The 18,691-nt window shown below is 40.2% G+C and overlaps 1 protein-coding gene across 1 annotated transcript in view; it reads right to left on the reverse strand.

Moving 5' to 3' along the window:
• The window catches only part of LOC139393125 (collagen alpha-1(VII) chain-like), a 109,026-nt gene that overhangs the window by 27,445 nt on the left and 62,890 nt on the right, over window positions 1-18,691 (reverse strand). The window contains exons 56-81 of the mRNA XM_071141492.1: window positions 18,048-18,110; window positions 17,937-17,969; window positions 17,653-17,712; window positions 17,380-17,412; window positions 16,609-16,674; window positions 14,898-14,942; window positions 14,722-14,757; window positions 14,612-14,638; window positions 14,449-14,514; window positions 10,245-10,307; window positions 9,423-9,440; window positions 9,313-9,348; window positions 9,112-9,150; window positions 8,987-9,022; window positions 8,755-8,886; window positions 7,615-7,719; window positions 7,150-7,356; window positions 6,881-6,970; window positions 6,449-6,493; window positions 5,887-5,961; window positions 5,358-5,447; window positions 5,147-5,203; window positions 4,928-4,981; window positions 741-830; window positions 524-580; window positions 305-358 (exon numbers count right to left, since the gene is read on the reverse strand). Coding sequence (XP_070997593.1) covers window positions 305-358; window positions 524-580; window positions 741-830; window positions 4,928-4,981; window positions 5,147-5,203; window positions 5,358-5,447; window positions 5,887-5,961; window positions 6,449-6,493; window positions 6,881-6,970; window positions 7,150-7,356; window positions 7,615-7,719; window positions 8,755-8,886; window positions 8,987-9,022; window positions 9,112-9,150; window positions 9,313-9,348; window positions 9,423-9,440; window positions 10,245-10,307; window positions 14,449-14,514; window positions 14,612-14,638; window positions 14,722-14,757; window positions 14,898-14,942; window positions 16,609-16,674; window positions 17,380-17,412; window positions 17,653-17,712; window positions 17,937-17,969; window positions 18,048-18,110 — 1,677 coding nt within the window. The remainder of the gene's footprint in view (window positions 1-304; window positions 359-523; window positions 581-740; window positions 831-4,927; window positions 4,982-5,146; window positions 5,204-5,357; window positions 5,448-5,886; window positions 5,962-6,448; window positions 6,494-6,880; window positions 6,971-7,149; window positions 7,357-7,614; window positions 7,720-8,754; window positions 8,887-8,986; window positions 9,023-9,111; window positions 9,151-9,312; window positions 9,349-9,422; window positions 9,441-10,244; window positions 10,308-14,448; window positions 14,515-14,611; window positions 14,639-14,721; window positions 14,758-14,897; window positions 14,943-16,608; window positions 16,675-17,379; window positions 17,413-17,652; window positions 17,713-17,936; window positions 17,970-18,047; window positions 18,111-18,691) is intronic.

Below are 18,691 nucleotides of genomic sequence, written 5' to 3' on the forward strand. Positions count from 1 at the left end.
AGGATCATGGTTAGTAAAGACAAATAGAAGGCTAGTTGAGTCCATTTACACCTCATATCCCTCAGGATCATGGTTAGTAAAGACGAATAGAAGGCTAGTTGTGTCCATTTACACCTCATATCCTTCAGGATCAAGGTTAGTAAAGATGAATAGAAGTCTAGTTGTGTCCATTTACACCTCATATCCCTCAGGATCATGGTTAGTAAAGATGAATAGAAGTCTAGTTGTGTCCATTTACACCTCATATCCCTCAGGATGGTTAGTAAAGCGTCAGGTAGAATCATGCACTCAGTCACAGACTTACCTTCTCTGTTTCTTCCGTTGTGCTGGGAAGGACAGGTGTGATGAATTCCCCCTGCTTTGGAACAAAGTGTAGTATGTTTCAAGAACAATATATAATACAGCAAACACACACGTCACATAGCCTTCTACCACTCAACTCAGAGCTGTCCATGGTGCTGGCTCTGCTTGACACAGTTCGCACTTTACAAAGTATCTCAGGAAAAGAGCTCCAGTTTCATACCTTTTCACTGTCTCCTGGTGACTGGGATGGATATGGACCTAAAGTTGTCAGGCCACTCTAAGAAACATGGACATATAATCAGTAATGACCACTACTGGATAGAATGCCGTATGTACATTTCCTGGTTCAAAGGTCAAAATGACATATTTTACTATCCGTTGTCTTTACTATCATTTTTCTATATCTAGAGAGACAGTGGCAAAGGAAAAGTGTTCACCTCTTTGCTCATTCCATGTAGTGTGCTTTCTGTTGTGATTTCAAACTCCCCTTGCTTTTCAATTGACAGTGAGGGATCATCTGTGGAATCCTTCAACAAAAATTAAGAATAACTATGAAAAACATTCCACTCTAAAACACTTTTACAAATGTCACAAAATAATGACAGCATTACTGGTGAGTGAGACAGTCATCTGAGTTCGACACGCAAACCACAATTAATAACAGGTATATAACTGTCTCTAGAGATGTACACATGCAATGTCAACAACACACCCTCCTCATGAATGTGTGTGATGGACTCATTAATACATGTATTGCATCAGAGTATTTGAGTTTCAGGTACCTTCTTTAAACTCAGTAATCATTTGAGTTTGTAGAGTTTGAATTATTAGGGTTCCCACACTATGCTGATCACTACCGTAACACAATCAGGGCACTGCTATTAGACTCAAAGTATTGGTGTGGATAATGGGCAGCCCAGTGAGCTAAAAATGTCATTGGAGAAGTTAATTTTGGTTACAGCTCTTGACATTACCATTCAGGCAAAGTTCAGAGGTCATGCACCAATGCATGCTGGGATAAAGTATGTATGTCTTCCATTGTAAGTTGGCCCAGTTGTGTTAAATCTTTAAGTCAAATTTAAATTTAGTTTATTTAAGTCTTTAAATAAAAAAAATTCACGCAGGCCTAATAATTAATGTTTAAAATTGGAATTGTGGTACCTTTTGCACTGGTGAAATGTTCACAGTTTTCTGTCAGACGAAAGATCTCAACGTACGCAGTGATGACAAGTGCTCAGATCACTACGATGGTTGGCCAATCATTATTATGACACAATCTGACTATGTATTCATGTTATTGAACACTGGGCAGGGCTTTATTTTGTGAATTCTAATCAACCAAGAAACACATAAAGAAGATGAAGTTAGAAAATATAAATGATATCAATTACCTACAACCTTTGTATTGGAATGCCAATGATAATCATTGGATCAAAGCACTTTGCATCACATTCATACACCCACAGTCCAACGGAGGCATACATGAACTGAAACACCATTAATAAAGACAAATAGAAGTCTAGTTGTGTCCATTTACACCTCATATCCCTCAGGATCACGGTTAGTAAAGACTAATAGAAGGCTAGTTGTGTCCATTTACACCTCATATCCCTCAGGATCACGGTTAGTAAAGACGAATAGAAGTCTAGTTGTGTCCATTTACACCTCATATCCCTCAGGATCATGGTTAGTAAAGATGAATAGAAGGCTAATTGTATCCATTTACACCTCATATCCCTCAGGATCATGGTTAGTAAAGATGAATAGTAATCTAGTTGTGTCCATTTACACCTCATATCCCTCAGGATCATGGTTAGTAAAGATGAATAGAAGTCTAGTTGTGTCCATTTACACCTCATATCCCTCAGGATCATGGTTAGTAAAGACGAATAGAAGGCTAGTTGTGTCCATTTACACCTCATATCCCTCAGGATCATGGTTAGTAAAGATGAATAGTAATCTAGTTGTGTCCATTTACACCTCATATCCCTCAGGATCATGGTTAGTAAAGACAAATAGAAGTCTAGTTGTGTCCATTTACACCTCATATCCCTCAGGATCACGGTTAGTAAAGACTAATAGAAGGCTAGTTGTGTCCATTTACACCTCATATCCCTCAGGATCACGGTTAGTAAAGACGAATAGAAGGCTAGTTGTGTCCATTTACACCTCATATCCCTCAGGATCATGGTTAGTAAAGATGAATAGAAGGCTAGTTGTGTCCATTTACACCTCATATCCCTCAGGATCATGGTTAGTAAAGATGAATAGTAATCTAGTTGTGTCCATTTACACCTCATATCCCTCAGGATCATGGTTAGTAAAGATGAATAGAAGTCTAGTTGTGTCCATTTACACCTCATATCCCTCAGGATCATGGTTAGTAAAGACGAATAGAAGGCTAGTTGTGTCCATTTACACCTCATATCCCTCAGGATCATGGTTAGTAAAGATGAATAGTAATCTAGTTGTGTCCATTTACACCTCATATCCCTCAGGATCATGGTTAGTAAAGATGAATAGAAGTCTAGTTGTGTCCATTTACACCTCATATCCCTCAGGATCATGGTTAGTAAAGACGAATAGAAGGCTAGCTGTGTCCATTTACACCTCATATCCCTCAGGATCATGGTTAGTAAAGATGAATAGTAATCTAGTTGTGTCCATTTACACCTCATATCCCTCAGGATCATGGTTAGTAAAGATGAATAGAAGTCTAGTTGTGTCCATTTACACCTCATATCCCTCAGGATCATGGTTAGTAAAGACGAATAGAAGGCTAGCTGTGTCCATTTACACCTCATATCCCTCAGGATCATGGTTAGTAAAGACGAATAGAAGGCTAGCTGTGTCCATTTACACCTCATATCCCTCAGGATCATAGGTAGTAAAGACAAATAGAAGGCTAGTTGTGTCCATTTACACCTCATATCCCTCAGGATGGTTAGTAAAGACGAATAGAAGTCTAGTTGTGTCCATTTACACCTCATATCCCTCAGGATCATGGTTAGTAAAGATGAATAGAAGTCTAGTTGTGTCCATTTACACCTCATATCCCTCAGGATCATGGTTAGTAAAGATGAATAGAAGGCTAGTTGTGTCCATTTACACCTCATATCCCTCAGGATCATGGTTAGTAAAGACGAATAGAAGTCTAGTTGTGTCCATTTACACCTCATATCCCTCAGGATCATGGTTAGTAAAGATTAATAGAAGTCTAGTTGTGTCCATTTACACCTCATATCCCTCAGGATCATGGTTAGTAAAGATGAATATTAATCTAGTTGTGTCCATTTACACCTCATATCCCTCAGGATCATGGTTAGTAAAGATGAATAGAAGGCTAGTTGTGTCCATTTACACCTCATATCCCTCAGGATCATAGTTAGTAAAGACGAATAGAAGTCTAGATGTGTCCATTTACAACTTATATCCCTCAGGATCATGGTTAGTAAAGATGAATAGAAGGCTAGTTGTGTCCATTTAAACCTCATATCCCTCAGGATCATGGTTAGTAAAGATGAATAGAAGTGTAGTTGTGTCCATTTACACCTCATATCCCTCAGGATCATAGTTAGTAAAGACGAATAGAAGTCTAGATGTGTCCATTTACACCTCATATCCCTCAGGATCATGGTTAGTAAAGATGAATAGAAGTCTAGTTGTGTCCATTTACACCTCATATCCCTCAGGATCATGGTTAGTAAAGATGAATAGAAGTCTAGTTGTGTCCATTTACACCTCATATCCCTCAGGATCATGGTTAGTAAAGACGAATAGAAGTCTAGTTGTGTCCATTTACACCTCATATCCCTCAGGATCATGGTTAGTAAAGATTAATAGAAGTCTAGTTGTGTCCATTTACACCTCATATCCCTCAGGATCATGGTTAGTAAAGATGAATATTAATCTAGTTGTGTCCATTTACACCTCATATCCCTCAGGATCATGGTTAGTAAAGATGAATAGAAGGCTAGTTGTGTCCATTTACACCTCATATCCCTCAGGATCATAGTTAGTAAAGACGAATAGAAGTCTAGATGTGTCCATTTACAACTTATATCCCTCAGGATCATGGTTAGTAAAGATGAATAGAAGGCTAGTTGTGTCCATTTAAACCTCATATCCCTCAGGATCATGATTAGTAAAGATGAATAGAAGGCTAGTTGTGTCCATTTAAACCTCATATCCCTCAGGATCATGGTTAGTAAAGATGAATAGAAGTCTAGTTGTGTCCATTTACACCTCATATCCCTCAGGATCATAGTTAGTAAAGACGAATAGAAGTCTAGATGTGTCCATTTACACCTCATATCCCTCAGGATCATGGTTAGTAAAGATGAATAGAAGTCTAGTTGTGTCCATTTACACCTCATATCCCTCAGGATCATGGTTAGTAAAGATGAATAGAAGTCTAGTTGTGTCCATTTACACCTCATATCCCTCAGGATCATGGTTAGTAAAGACGAATAGAAGGCTAGCTGTGTCCATTTACACCTCATATCCCTCAGGATCATGGTTAGTAAAGATTAATAGTAATCTAGTTGTGTCCATTTACACCTCATATCCCTCAGGATGGTTAGTAAAGCGTCAGGTAGAATCATGCACTCAGTCACAGACTTACCTTCTCTGTTTCTTCCGTTGTGCTGGGAAGGACAGGTGTGATGAATTCCCCCTGCTTTGGAACAAAGTGTAGTATGTTTCAAGAACAATATATAATACAGCAAACACACACGTCACATAGCCTTCTACCACTCAACTCAGAGCTGTCCATGGTGCTGGCTCTGCTTGACACAGTTCGCACTTTACAAAGTATCTCAGGAAAAGAGCTCCAGTTTCATACCTTTTCACTGTCTCCTGGTGACTGGGATGGATATGGACCTAAAGTTGTCAGGCCACTCTAAGAAACATGGACATATAATCAGTAATGACCACTACTGGACAGAATGACGTATGTACATTTCCTGGTTAAAAGGTCAAAATGACATGTTTTACTATCCATTGTCTTTACTATCATCTATATCTAGAGAGACAGTGGCAAAGGAAGTGTTCACCTCTTTGCTCATTCCATGTAGTGTGCTTTCTGTTGTGATTTCAAACTCCCCTTGCTTTTCAATTGACAGTGAGGGATCATCTGTGGAATCCTTCAACAAAAATTAAGAATAACTATGAAAAACATTCCACTCTAAAACACTTTTACAAACGTCACAAAATAATGACAGCATTACTGGTGAGTGAGTAATTAATTCATGTATTGCATCAGAGTAATTGAGTTTCAGGTACCTTCTTTAAACTCACTAATCATTTGAGTTTGTAGAGTTTGAATTAGGAGGGTTCCCACACTATGCTGATCACTACCATAACACACTCAGGGCACTGCTATAAGACTCAAAGTATTGGTGTGGATAATGGGCAGCCCAGTGAGGTAAATGTGTCATTCCAACCCTGATCCCTGAGGTGTACTAGGAAAAATGACATCATAGGGTGTCCACCCACAGATTGAATACTGTAGTTAGGATTAATAGTATGTACCAATCAAATAATTAGGAATGTTAATTTACATCTCACTTGAATGTTACTCACCTCATATTCATAACTGTACTCATCCCCATCGTATGATTCCTCCTCCTCCGCTTCCTCTTCCTCCTCCGTACTCGTCTTCAGAGAGGAGAGAAAAAGGTGAGTCCCATATGTAAATGGTATCAAGAGGAGATATCTTTCATAAACATGTCTATCATAAACATGTATTTGACCCAAAGCAGCAAAGAGAGAGTACAGGACATGACTTACAAGTCCAAAACAATAAGGACAAAACAAAAAAGCAAGTTAGGAGAAAAAAAATCATGCTTTTAGTCATTTTAAAATGTCTGTTATGATGATTTAATACCTTTTATTGGTCAAGTTAGGCACAGCAAGTACAGTTGAATAAGCTTAGTTTTAATTTAGGTTTAGAACTCGATAAATGTTATGTTTGCTGAGAAAGAAATTATAGTAATTATTTTCTCACTGTCATTTGAAGGAGTTGAGGTTAAAACAGGTGAGGGTGACATGCTTAGCAACAGACTGTGACAACGTAAATGTTAGACATGTTTAGTTTGGGCATTTATGTGGTTATTTTGACTCCATCTTTAATTTGGGCGTTTACCAGGCGTTGTCTTTGCCTCTTATGTCGTCCTTTCTGTCCCTTGCCCTGGTTCAGAATTTCACAGTTAAAAGTTGTAATGCTTTCTAGGAAATACAGATCTAACATGCTGTGGTAGTTATGGTCAAAGATATTTACATCTGTGTCATGGGCTGATTCATGGGAGAGAATGTGATCGCTAAAAAAATATGTACATTTAAGAAAATGTTAAAGGGAAAGTTTACATGTTTTCTTTTACAGTATCTATTTAGACCTATTTAAATATAACATTTATTTGTATAGTCATGAATACAAATAGGTTGTGAACAACTTACATTTAATTGCATAATTTATGTCCATATTACATACTTTTCTCAAATGTTGAAATTGATTTGAACCCAACAAGGTTGTGTTAATCAGATGTATAAAAAATATATCTATTTGTAGTGACATCACCTTCCGTTCCCGACTCTTCTTTTTCTTCAAGGAGTCTTCCCCACTGAGGAGAACAGTTTCTACTATTGCCCCTGGTACCTCAGAGACCCTCTAAAACACACACACACACACACACACACACACACACACACACACACACACACACACACACACACACACCATGTACTATTCATAGTTCACTTTTAAAGGTTAATTTGACAGCTACTGTTTGGTTGTGGTTTTGAGTAGAGCCAGTGTTTGGCTGTGGGGTTTGAGTAGAAGAGCCTTACCTCTTCAGACGTTGTGTTGTTAAATGTTGAGTTTGATAAAGCCAACTTGGGGGAGGGAGCTTCACTGAAGTCCTCGTCCACTGTCAGTGTCCCCTCTATCCCCTTAGAGGTGCTCTCTATCCTCCCCACGTCTTGGACCCCATTAAGACCATTAAGAGGGGTGAGGCTCCAGAATGTGGGGCCCTCCGCCGTTTCATTCAAAGCATCCTTCATGAGATAGAGACCTGGATGAATAACTACATACTGTAGGACAACAGTGTTCGGATACTGTTCGGATACATAAATAGACTGGGCTTTATAACATAGGTTGATTTCTGGGATACAGATAAAGACTAGTCGTGGACTAAAAACAATACTCAATTGATAATCTCCATAGAACTAGCTTTTTTTGTGTTAGGGTTAGGCTTAATATGTGTGAGGGAAAGCGTTCCTATGTCATGTAGCATGTTTGGAGTGGATACTTACAGAGTTAGGTTCTGGTAGCTGTCTGTCTAGGTCAGAGTCAACTGCCTCCTCTATGGTGTCCATCTCTGTCAGAGGCTCCTTGGAGATCTCATACTTTACAGTTCTCTGTTCAAAACACACACTCATGAGTCCAGCACTAACACACTCATGAGTCCAGCACTAACACACTCATGAGTCCAACACTAACACACTTATGAGTCCAGCACTAACACACTCATGAGTCCAGCACTAACACACTCATGAGTCCAACACTAACACACTCATGAGTCCAACACTAACACACTCATGAGTCCAACACTACCACACTCATGAGTCCAACACTACCACACTCATGAGTCCAACACTACCACACTCATGAGTCCAACACTACCACACTCATGAGTCCAACACTAACACACTCATGAGTCCAACACTAACACACTCATGAGTCCAAAACAACCACACTCATGAGTCCAACACTACCACACTCATGAGTCCAACACTACCACACTCATGAGTCCAACACTACCACACTCATGAGTCCAACACTAACACACTCATGAGTCCAACACTAACACACTCATGAGTCCAATACTACCACACTCATGAGTCCAACACTAACACACTCATGAGTCCAACACTACCACACTCATGAGTCCAACACTACCACACTCATGAGTCCAACACTAACACACTCATGAGTCCAACACTAACACACTCATGAGTCCAACACTAACACACTCATGAGTCCAACACTAACACACCCATGAGTCCAACACTAACACACTCATGAGTCCAACACTAACACACTCATGAGTCCAACACTACCACACCCATGAGTCCAACACTAACACACCCATGAGTCCAACACTAACACACTCATGAGTCCAGCACTAACACACTCATGAGTCCAACACTAACACACCCATGAGTCCAACACTAACACACTCATGAGTCCAACACTATCAAAGAGTTCTGATACCAGGCTTGTCACCAGGGTTATGGTAAATTACATTTAAATTCAGTCAATTCAGAAAGAGAATTGACATTCCAATTTCAATTTTCCTTATTGAACTTCTCCCAGGAATAACCCACTAAATGACCAGGTATGTCCCCTGGTGTGATTAGGGTTGAAGAGATATGCATGGACTGTGTACATACTGTGTAGTCAGTGATAATGTTGGAGCCGTGTTTCTCCTTCTCATTGACTCTCCTAGAGGTGGTTAGCTCCTGCAGAAGCTCCTCCATGCCGTCCTGCAGCAGCCTGTCAATCAGTGCCTTCAGCAAGGGCAGCTGGGAAACAGAGTCTTTCTTAATGAGACAGCCACCTTGGGCAGTGAAATGAAAAACTTTGAACTACAAAACTGTTTGGGATTCGGAGTCAAGAGCTTACCCTTATGCCATAGTCTTCAAACATTACTTCAATGTTCTGGGAAGGAGAAAATAAATAAAACAATTCCATGATTTGTTGTTTTCCATGAAATGTATGTGTCGTTAATGTAGTTCTGAGATGTCTACCTTCATGTCAGCTGCTTTCCCTGGAAGACCAGTGTCACCCTGAGGAATAGGAGCAATAGGACAGGTCAAAACCATGTCCTTTCCAAAGTCCTCACTTATTTCATTTCACTGACGGGATGTGTCAAACAATATTTGCTAACACTTTATAATACATTTCATGAATAAGCACGAATAAATCATTTTTTACTGGGAACACATTACTTTCTTTCCTTTCAATCCGCTCTCTCCTTGCTCTCCCTGAACATAGAAAGTAGACATTACAATTCCACATCAGTTATATCTTCAATCATCAATAAAGTAAAGAAATGTACCTTCATCCCTGGTGGACCCTAAACACAGAGACAGAGGAGCAGAGGGGGATATCAAGCACATTCCACATACAAGTCTAAAGCTAAGCCCAGCCTGCCACTTTTGGATCATATCAACTCATTTAAATCACATGTCCTATATAGGATCATATGTAATCAATCAATCAATACACCATCCATCCACAAACCCACCAATCCATCCACCAACCCACCATTCATCCATCCACCAATCCACCAACCCACCATCCATCCACCAACCCACCATTCATCCATCCATCCATCCATCCACCAACCCACCATCCATCCACCAACCCACCATCCATCCATCAATCCACCATCCAGCCATCCATTCATCCACCAACCCCCACTTCCATCCACCAACCCACCAATCCACCAATCCATCCAACCTCAAATTCACCGATCCACCCATCCACCAATCCATCCATCCATCCACCAGCCCACCAATCCATCCACCCACCCACCCACCCACCCAACCACCCATACATCATCCATCCACCCACCAACCCACCCACCCACCCACCCATCCACCAATCCATCCATCCATCCACCCATCAATCCATCCACCAATCTACCCACCCACCCACCCATTCATCCACCCACCAATCTATCAATCCACCAATCCACCCACCAATCCATCCATCAACCCACCAATCCATCCACCAATCCATCCATGTCAATCAATCAATCAACATATACAGTATACACATCTTGCCAGGCAGTTGTTGGGTGTAGATGCTGCAGCTGACTATGCCCATTAGATTCAATTATAGATAGAACCATGCAGAGTATGAACATTGTGCTTACTTTAGCCCCAGGAGGTCCCATTGGCAAAGGGAATGCCTGTCTCATCTCTTCAAGGGTGGCACCCTGGGAACATTCATCAACAATACAGTCAGAGGCAGTATGACTGTATCTATGCTGCAATACAGCCAGAGGCAGACTGACTGTATCTATGCTGCAATACAGCCAGAGGCAGTCTGACTGTATCTATGCTGCAATACAGTCAGAGGCAGTCTGACTGTATCTATGCTGCAATACAGCCAGAGGCAGTCTGACTGTATCTATGCTGCAATACAGCCAGAGGCAGTCTGATTGTATCTATGCTGCAATACAGCCAGAGGCAGTCTGACTATATCTGTGCTGCAATAGTCTATGTGCCGGCGGGCTAGGGTCAGTCTGTTATATCTGGTGTAATTCTCCTGTCTTATCTGGTGTCCTGTGTGAATTTAAGTATGCTCCCTCTAATTCTCTCTCTCTCCCTTCACTCCCAGAGAACCTGAGCCCTAGGATCATGCCACAGGACTACCTGACCTGATGACTCCTGGCTGTCCCTAGTCCACCTGGTCATCCTGCTGCTCCAGTTTCAACTGTTCTGCCTGCGGCTAGGTAACCCTGACCTGTTCACGGGATGTGCTACCTTGTCCCGGCTTAATGGACAAATAGAATACTCCCAAAACGGTAAACCTCTATCATCTGGTACATCTGGTAAATAGTATTTGAACCCAGATCCCCAAATATATGCCTTCTAAATAATTTGTACACTGCAAAATGACAACAAGAATCCCAAACAGATATAGTAATTGACAAAAACAGAATAATTTCAAACTTTACTCAGGGATATGATCGCATATGCCTCTATTTATGCGTGGGAAAGCTTGGGAACAGATTTCATAAATTAAAATGACTTTGAGCTCATTTCCTGAGGATTTTATGTCCAAAAACGAAAATTATGAATACATATTTTTATAAATAAAAAAAACAGTAACAAAATAATATATATATACATACAGTACAGTTTGGACACACCTACTCATTTCAGTATTTTTCTTAATGTTTTACTATTTTCTACATTGTAGAATAATAGTCTTGACATCAAAACTATGAAATAACACAAAGGGAATCATGTAGTAACCAAAAAAGTGTTAAACAAATCAAAATATATTTTATATTTGAGATTCTTCAAAGTAGTCACCCTTTGCCTTGATGAAAGCTTTGCACAGTCTTGGCATTCTCTCAACCAGCTTCATGAGGAAGTCACCTGGAATGCATTTCAATTACCAGGTGTGCCTTGTTAAAAGTTAATTTGTGGAATTTCTTGTCTTCTTAATGCGTTTGAGCCAGTCAGTTGTGTTGTGACAAGGTAGGGGTAGTATAACGAAGACAGCCCTATTTGGTAAAAGACCAAGTCCATATTATGGCAAGGACATCTCAAATAAGCAAAGAGAAGCAACAGTATATCATTACTTTAAGGCATGAAGGTCAGTCAATCCGGGAACATTTCAAAAACTTTGAAAGTTTCTTCAAGTGCAGTCGTAAAAACCATCATGCACTATGATGAAACTGGCTCTCATGAGGACCGTGCCATGTCTTTGGCATCATTAAAGGTGAAGACTGTTATTTTACCAAATAAATTCTCTGTAATTATTATTACGTGATTAAACTAATCATGTACATTTAATAAACTAGGAAGTCGGGGCACCATGGAAACTCTTCAGATTACAAAGTTATAATTTTCCTAATATAACTCTTCAGATATTTTAATATCTGATCAATTAGTCCTCTATTAAGTAATTATTCTTTACCTCTCATTTCAAACTTCGTAGAATTCTTGGTTATCTGCACGAACCCAGCCTAAACTATAAATCATCCATACACCAATTGGCTTAATCATTTATTTACTAACTAATCACAGAAATGCATAAACAAACAAACAGTAGATATTGGTTACTAACAACGATAGGGAATATTCCCTAAGGGCTAAGCCGATATGACGGCTTGGTGGAGAAAGGAAAGGGGGCGGAGACCGATAAAGGAGCTGGAAAGACAAAAGGGCTTCACTTCACAGTGGATAATTAAATTCATTGAAATGCTAATCCTTCGCACATGAACGCTCGCTCATTCGGGAATAATTACAATCAATATATTTACGGCCATATGTCATTGCTATCTTCTCTGTTGGAATTGTCGGTCCGTCTGCTGGAGAGTCAGTTCATCAGAGAGTGGTTGTAGGTCTATCTGCAGCTCCTGATAGTGTCTGTTGTAATGGATACGTCAGGTGTCCATTGTTTTTAGAATAGATGTTTCGGCGGTTGTCGGTATTCGCATCCCAGGTTTACAGAATTTCTAGCTGCAGACTAGTAATTAGTATCAAGGATTTTATCTTATTCTGTAGGGATCAATAGTCTCAGAGTTTAACCATTGCCAGCCGTGTAGCCAATGCGCCACATGGTATGGTTTTCCAGTCTTGGTACTCAACTATTCGCAATCACAGCTCACACTGGGGGTTTGCTTAGTCTGAAGAGGATTTCCTTAGGAGGGGTTTTTATTCGTAACAATAGAAAAGGGCGGTTCCGTGACGCCAGATCATGTCTGTGCTCATGGGGGCGTGGCCGCTGACTAGTTAAACTTTACAGGGAATACAATTGTCTCATTCCAAAGGTTAACATCACAAATAGTTTCATCTTTACTCATTCATTTTATACAAGAAATATAATTGAGAATTGAGAAATGTACACATTCAGAGATATAGTTGTGTGATATAGTTGTGTGTGTTTCCTGTCCTCCATGAGGTCACCAAATGAAACATACTCGTCATACCCATCCCTTAAGTGTCCACGGACCCATCCCACATTCTTACAAGTGGACATATATTTTAATTCCCCCATTTTGGGGATTTAGGAGTTCAGCCAAGTGAAATCCTTTGTTCACTCTGTGGTCTCTCTCTTTGCATGACCAGGGGGAGAGAGTCTCTGCCATGAATTTATGGCCTGAGATAACAGAACCTGGGTGTAGGAGAGAGTGAGAGAGAGGGGAAAGCCACGATCTACACCCAGAAATGGCCACGTAATGACAACCGCTACAGGAAAGGAAGACCCAGAGTTCCCTCTGCTGCAGAGGATAAGTTCATTAGAGTTACCTGCCTCAGAAATTGCAGCCCAAATAAATGCTTCACAGAGTTCAAGTAACAGACACATCTCAACATCAACTGTTCAGAGGAGACTGTGTGAATCAGGTCATCATGGTCAAATTGCTGCAAATAAACCACTACTAAAGGACACCAATAAGAAGAAGAGACTTGCTTGGGCCAAGAAACATGAGCAATGGACATTAGACCGGTGGAAATCTGTCCAAATTTTAGATTTTTGATTCCAACAGCTGCGTCTTTATGAGATGAGTAGGTGAACGGATGATCTCCGCATGTGTAGTTCCCACCGTGAAGCATAGAGGAGGAGGTGTGATGGTGTGGAGGTGCATTGCTGGTGACACTGTTTGTGATTTAGAATTCAAGGCACACTTAACCAGCATGGCTACCACAGCATTCTGCAGCGATACGCCATCCCATCTGGTTTGCACTTAGTGGGACTATCATTTGTTTTTCAACAGGACAATGAGCCAACACACCTCTGTATAAGGGCTATTTGACCAAGAAGGGGAGTGATGGAGTGCTGCATCAGATGACCTGGCCTCCACAATCACCCAAACTCAACCCAATTGAGATGGTTTGTGATGAGTTGGACCACAGAGTGAAGATAAAGCAGCCAACAATTGCTCAGCATATGTGGGAACTCCTTCAAGACTGTTGGAAAAACATTCAAGGTGAAGCTGTTTGAGAGAATGCCAAGAGTGTGCAAACCTGTCATCAAGGCAAAAGGTGATTACTTTGAAGAATCTCAAATCTCAAATATATTTTGACTTGTTTATCACTTTTTTGGTTACTACATGATTCCATATGTGTTATTTCATAGTTTTGATGTCTTCACTATTATTCTCCAATGTAGAAAACAGTAAAAAGAAAGAAAAACCCTTGAATGAGTAGGTGTGTCCAAACTTTTGACTGGTATATATATAGTTTTTTTAATCATAATTTTTTAACTTGGTGGGGTCAAATAAAACCACGTAGGATGCCTATTGGAGAACCCTGCAATAGACAGACGGGTTATCATGGATAATGTAGAAGATTGTTCTTACATGGTGCACCAGTTTGTAGGGAATGTGGAGATGTACTTACCTCTTGTTGAGTAACCAGAACATGGGTACCAGGTGGGCCCGGAGCACCTAATTCCCCTTTTTTACCCTGGGGGGGAGATAGGAGAAATTAACAATATTGCTTAATTATCATGTTAATAATTTGATGATAATTAATACTGCCTTATTAAAATAAAATAACTTACCTCAGTTCCAGATTCACCTGTATCACCCTAGGGTTAGAAACGCAAAATCACAAATATGGTTTATTGTGTTGGTGTGTTTGGGGAATAGCCAGACTTGCTCCAAATCATACCTTTTTGCCATCATCTCCCCTTTGTCCTTGCTCTCCCTGTCTCAAGAGAATAATTAGGAGGACTTCATTTTGGGGTATGTGTGGGTATTTTTTAAGTGATCTCATTAAAATGCTGGAACAGAGCAGGAACATTAAAAAAAATACAATATTATTTGACAAAGAGAAAAAATGCTCACATCTTTTCCAGCCAGACCTCTCTTTCCATCAATTCCAGGTCTACCCTACATATCAAGAGGTAAATATTCCACTTACAAACTAGCAAAAAAATATAACTTCAAATAATGATATAGTGTTTTTGCTATACAAATCATAGCCAAATTGTTGGAATACCTATGTACAGTTGAAGTCGGAAGTTACCATACACTTTAGCCAAATACATTTGAACTCAGTTTTTCACAATTCCTGACATTTAATCCTAGTACAAATTCCCTGTCTTAGGTCAGTTAGAATCAGCACTTCATTTTAAGAATGTGAAATGTCAGAATAATAGTAGAGAGAATGATTTATTTCAGCTTTTATTTCTTTCATCACATTCCCAGTGGGTCAGAAGTTTACATACACTCAATTAGTATTTGGTAGGATTGCCTTTAAATTGTTTAACTTGGGTCAAACATTTCAGGTAGCCTTCCACAAGCTTCCCACAATAAATTGGGTGAATTTTGGCCCATTCCTCCCGACAAAGCTGGTGTAACTGAGTCCAGTTTGTAGGCCTCCTTGCCCGCACACGCTTTTTCAGTTCTGCCCACACATTCTCTGTAGGATTGAGGTCAGCGCTTTGTGATGGCCACTCCAATACCCTGACTTTGTTGTCCTTAAGCCATTTGACCACAACTTTGGAAGTATGCTTGGGGTCATTGTCCATTTGGAAGACCCATTTGTGACCAAGCTTTAACTTCCTGACTGATGTCTTGAGATGTTGCTTCAATACATCCACATCATTTTCCACCCTCATGATGCCATCTAATTTGTGAAGTGCACCAGTCCCTCCTGCAGCAAAGCACCCCCACAACATCATGCTGCCACCCCCGTGCATCACGGTTGGGATGGTGTTCTTCAGCTTGCAAGCCTCCCCCTTTTCCCTCCAAACATAACGATGGTCATTATGGCCAAACAGTTCTATTTTTGTTTCATCAGACCAGAGGGCATTTCTCCAAAAAGTACGATCTTTGTCCCCATGTGCAGTTGCAAACCGTAGTCTGGCTTTTTTATGGCAGTTTTGGAGCAGTGGCTTCTTCCTTGCTCAGTGGCCTTTCAGATTATGTCAATATAGGACTTGTTTTACTGTGGATATAGATACTTTTGTACCGGTTTTCTCCAGCATCTTCACAAGGTTGATTTGCACTTTCCGCACCAAAGTACGTTCATCTCTAGGAGACAGAATGCTTCTCCTTCCTGAGTGGTATGACGGCTGCGTGGTCCCATGGTGTTTATACTTGATTTATTTTGGTTTTCCCATGATGTCAAGCAAAGAGGCACTGAGTTTGAAGGTAGGCCTTGAAATACATCCACAGGTACACCTCCAATTGACAGAAGCTTCTAAAGCCATGACATCATTTGCTGGAATTTTCCAAGCTGTTTAAAGGTACAGTCAACTTAGTGTATGTAAACTTCTGACCCACTGGAATTGTGATACAGTAAATTATAAGTGAAATAATCTGTCTGGAAACAATTGTTGGAAAAATGACTTGTGTCATGCACAAAGTAGATGTCCTAACCGACTTGCCAAAACTATAGTTTGTAAACAAGGAATTTGTGGAGTGGTTGAAAAACGAGTTTTAATGACTCCAACCTAAGTGTATGTAAACTTCCGACTTCAACTGTATATTATGTCATGTCAAATTGAATTACTGTATGTGTATGTTATGATGATGACAGAAACATACTCACTGGGGTCCCAGGTAAACCAGGCATTCCAGCAATCCCCACCCTGCCTTGGTCTCCTTTCTCTCCCCTCTGCTCAGACCGACACACACAGGCACGCACACATGCGCACGCACACACACACACACACACGCACGGATGCACACACACACACACTCGCATGCATACACACGCACGCACGCACACACACACGCACGCACACACACACACACACACACGTTTCCCATCTATAAGTGGGGTTCCTTGCCCTCTGTATACATTATGATATTGTTAAATGACTCATGGATGACTAACAATCATCAACCTAGTACAACATTGCTAGTACATAATGTTCATTGAATAGGCTGTAATCACCAATACCCTAGACAGTAGGAGAACCTGTGACAAGTTTCTGCTGAGAGATTCTTGAAGAATATAACTATTGTGAGCTAGTTTGACTGTCTAATCCCAACGTAACCCAAAACGTCTTCTGAAGTACTTGGTTAGTCCATGCACATCATCAATCAATGTAATGTAGTGTAATGCAAGAGGGAAACTGCTGTAGCCCTAGAGAACCACAGCCAATGCAGGGTTTTGTCTCACCAAGCAGTAACACTCCCTGAATCAACTGATCACCAACTAACAACGGTCTTTAATTTAAACCACAATTTGTTTAATCAGGTTTATCAGAGCTGGGCTTTAAACACACCCTGTAGCTCTGTAGGACTGCAGTTATCATCTGATTAAAGGAATTAGAGCAAAATGTGTTTATTCAAAGAGTATGAATACTGCACTCACCGTTCCTGGCTCGCCTGTCTTTCCTGGGTCACCCTGCAGACAGGAAACCATTCAAAGCACAACACCTTGATTATCTGCTACAACTTTTTATGGATTGAACGATCAACACCCAATTTTGTCAATGTGAACTCTTACTGTGATAATGGTTCTGTTATGCTGACAAACTACAACAATACATCTAGTCTATGTACGTGTATGTTTGTGTGTGTTCACATTAGAATAACAACAACAGATGTGAAAGGAAGTGAGTGTGGTGGAATGAGGTGTCCAAACCTTGGATCCAGGTTTTCCTGGTAACCCATCCAGACCATCTCTCCCTGACCCAGACCCTCCCTGTCAAACATGTTATCAGGGGTCAGATGTAAACATCAGTTACAACAATGTAATACCAATATAAGCCCTCAACCTTCACCCTGTAGGTCACAGTTATTTAGAGGTCATTCAACGTTGTGGGTATTACATACATAGCTTCTATCAGCCTGTTCACAGAACGTTTGAAAAGTCTTAGCGACACAACTTAGCGACAGAGCTCTTCATTGTTACTCATGTGGTCATACCGTTCCTGGAGATCCTGGTTTTCCATCAGGACCCTACAGAGAGAATAATACAGTGCTATTATTACCATGACCTGCCAAACATGACCTGTGACCTCTAAGTATCACACTCACCCTTTGTCCAGGCAGACCTGTCTCCCCTCTGAGACCGGGCTCTCCGGGATGTCCTGGTTCACCCTGATAGATGAGAAAACACACCAGCCTCAATCAAATAGAATAGAAAATAGCATAATCAAATAGAATAGAAAATAATATAGTATAGTATAGAATAGAAAAGGGTACTTCTGGATAAGAGCTTGAACAATAGGAATACATGTCAATGTATTATACTGTGATTAAGTACATCTATTATACTGTGATGAAGTGCATCTAGTATACTGTGATTAAGTACATCTATTAAACGGTGAGGAAGTACATTTACTATACTGTGATTAAGTACATCTATTATACTGTGATGAAGTACAACTATTATACGGTGAGGAAGTACATTTACTATACTGTAATTAGGTATATATATATTATACTGTGATTTAGTATATATATTATACTATGATGAAGTACATATATTATACTGTGATAAAGTACATCTATTAAACTGTGATAAAGTACATCTATTATACTGTGATTAAGTACATCTATTAAACTGTGATGAAGTACATCTATTATACTGTGATAAAGTACATCTATTATACTGTGATTAAGTACATATAAATCTATTATACAGTGATCCATGTCATGCCGATGACGTGGATTCCACT

Source organism: Oncorhynchus clarkii, chromosome 33 (assembly GCF_045791955.1).
Source record: "Oncorhynchus clarkii lewisi isolate Uvic-CL-2024 chromosome 33, UVic_Ocla_1.0, whole genome shotgun sequence".
Taxonomy (NCBI): Eukaryota; Metazoa; Chordata; class Actinopteri; order Salmoniformes; family Salmonidae; genus Oncorhynchus; species Oncorhynchus clarkii.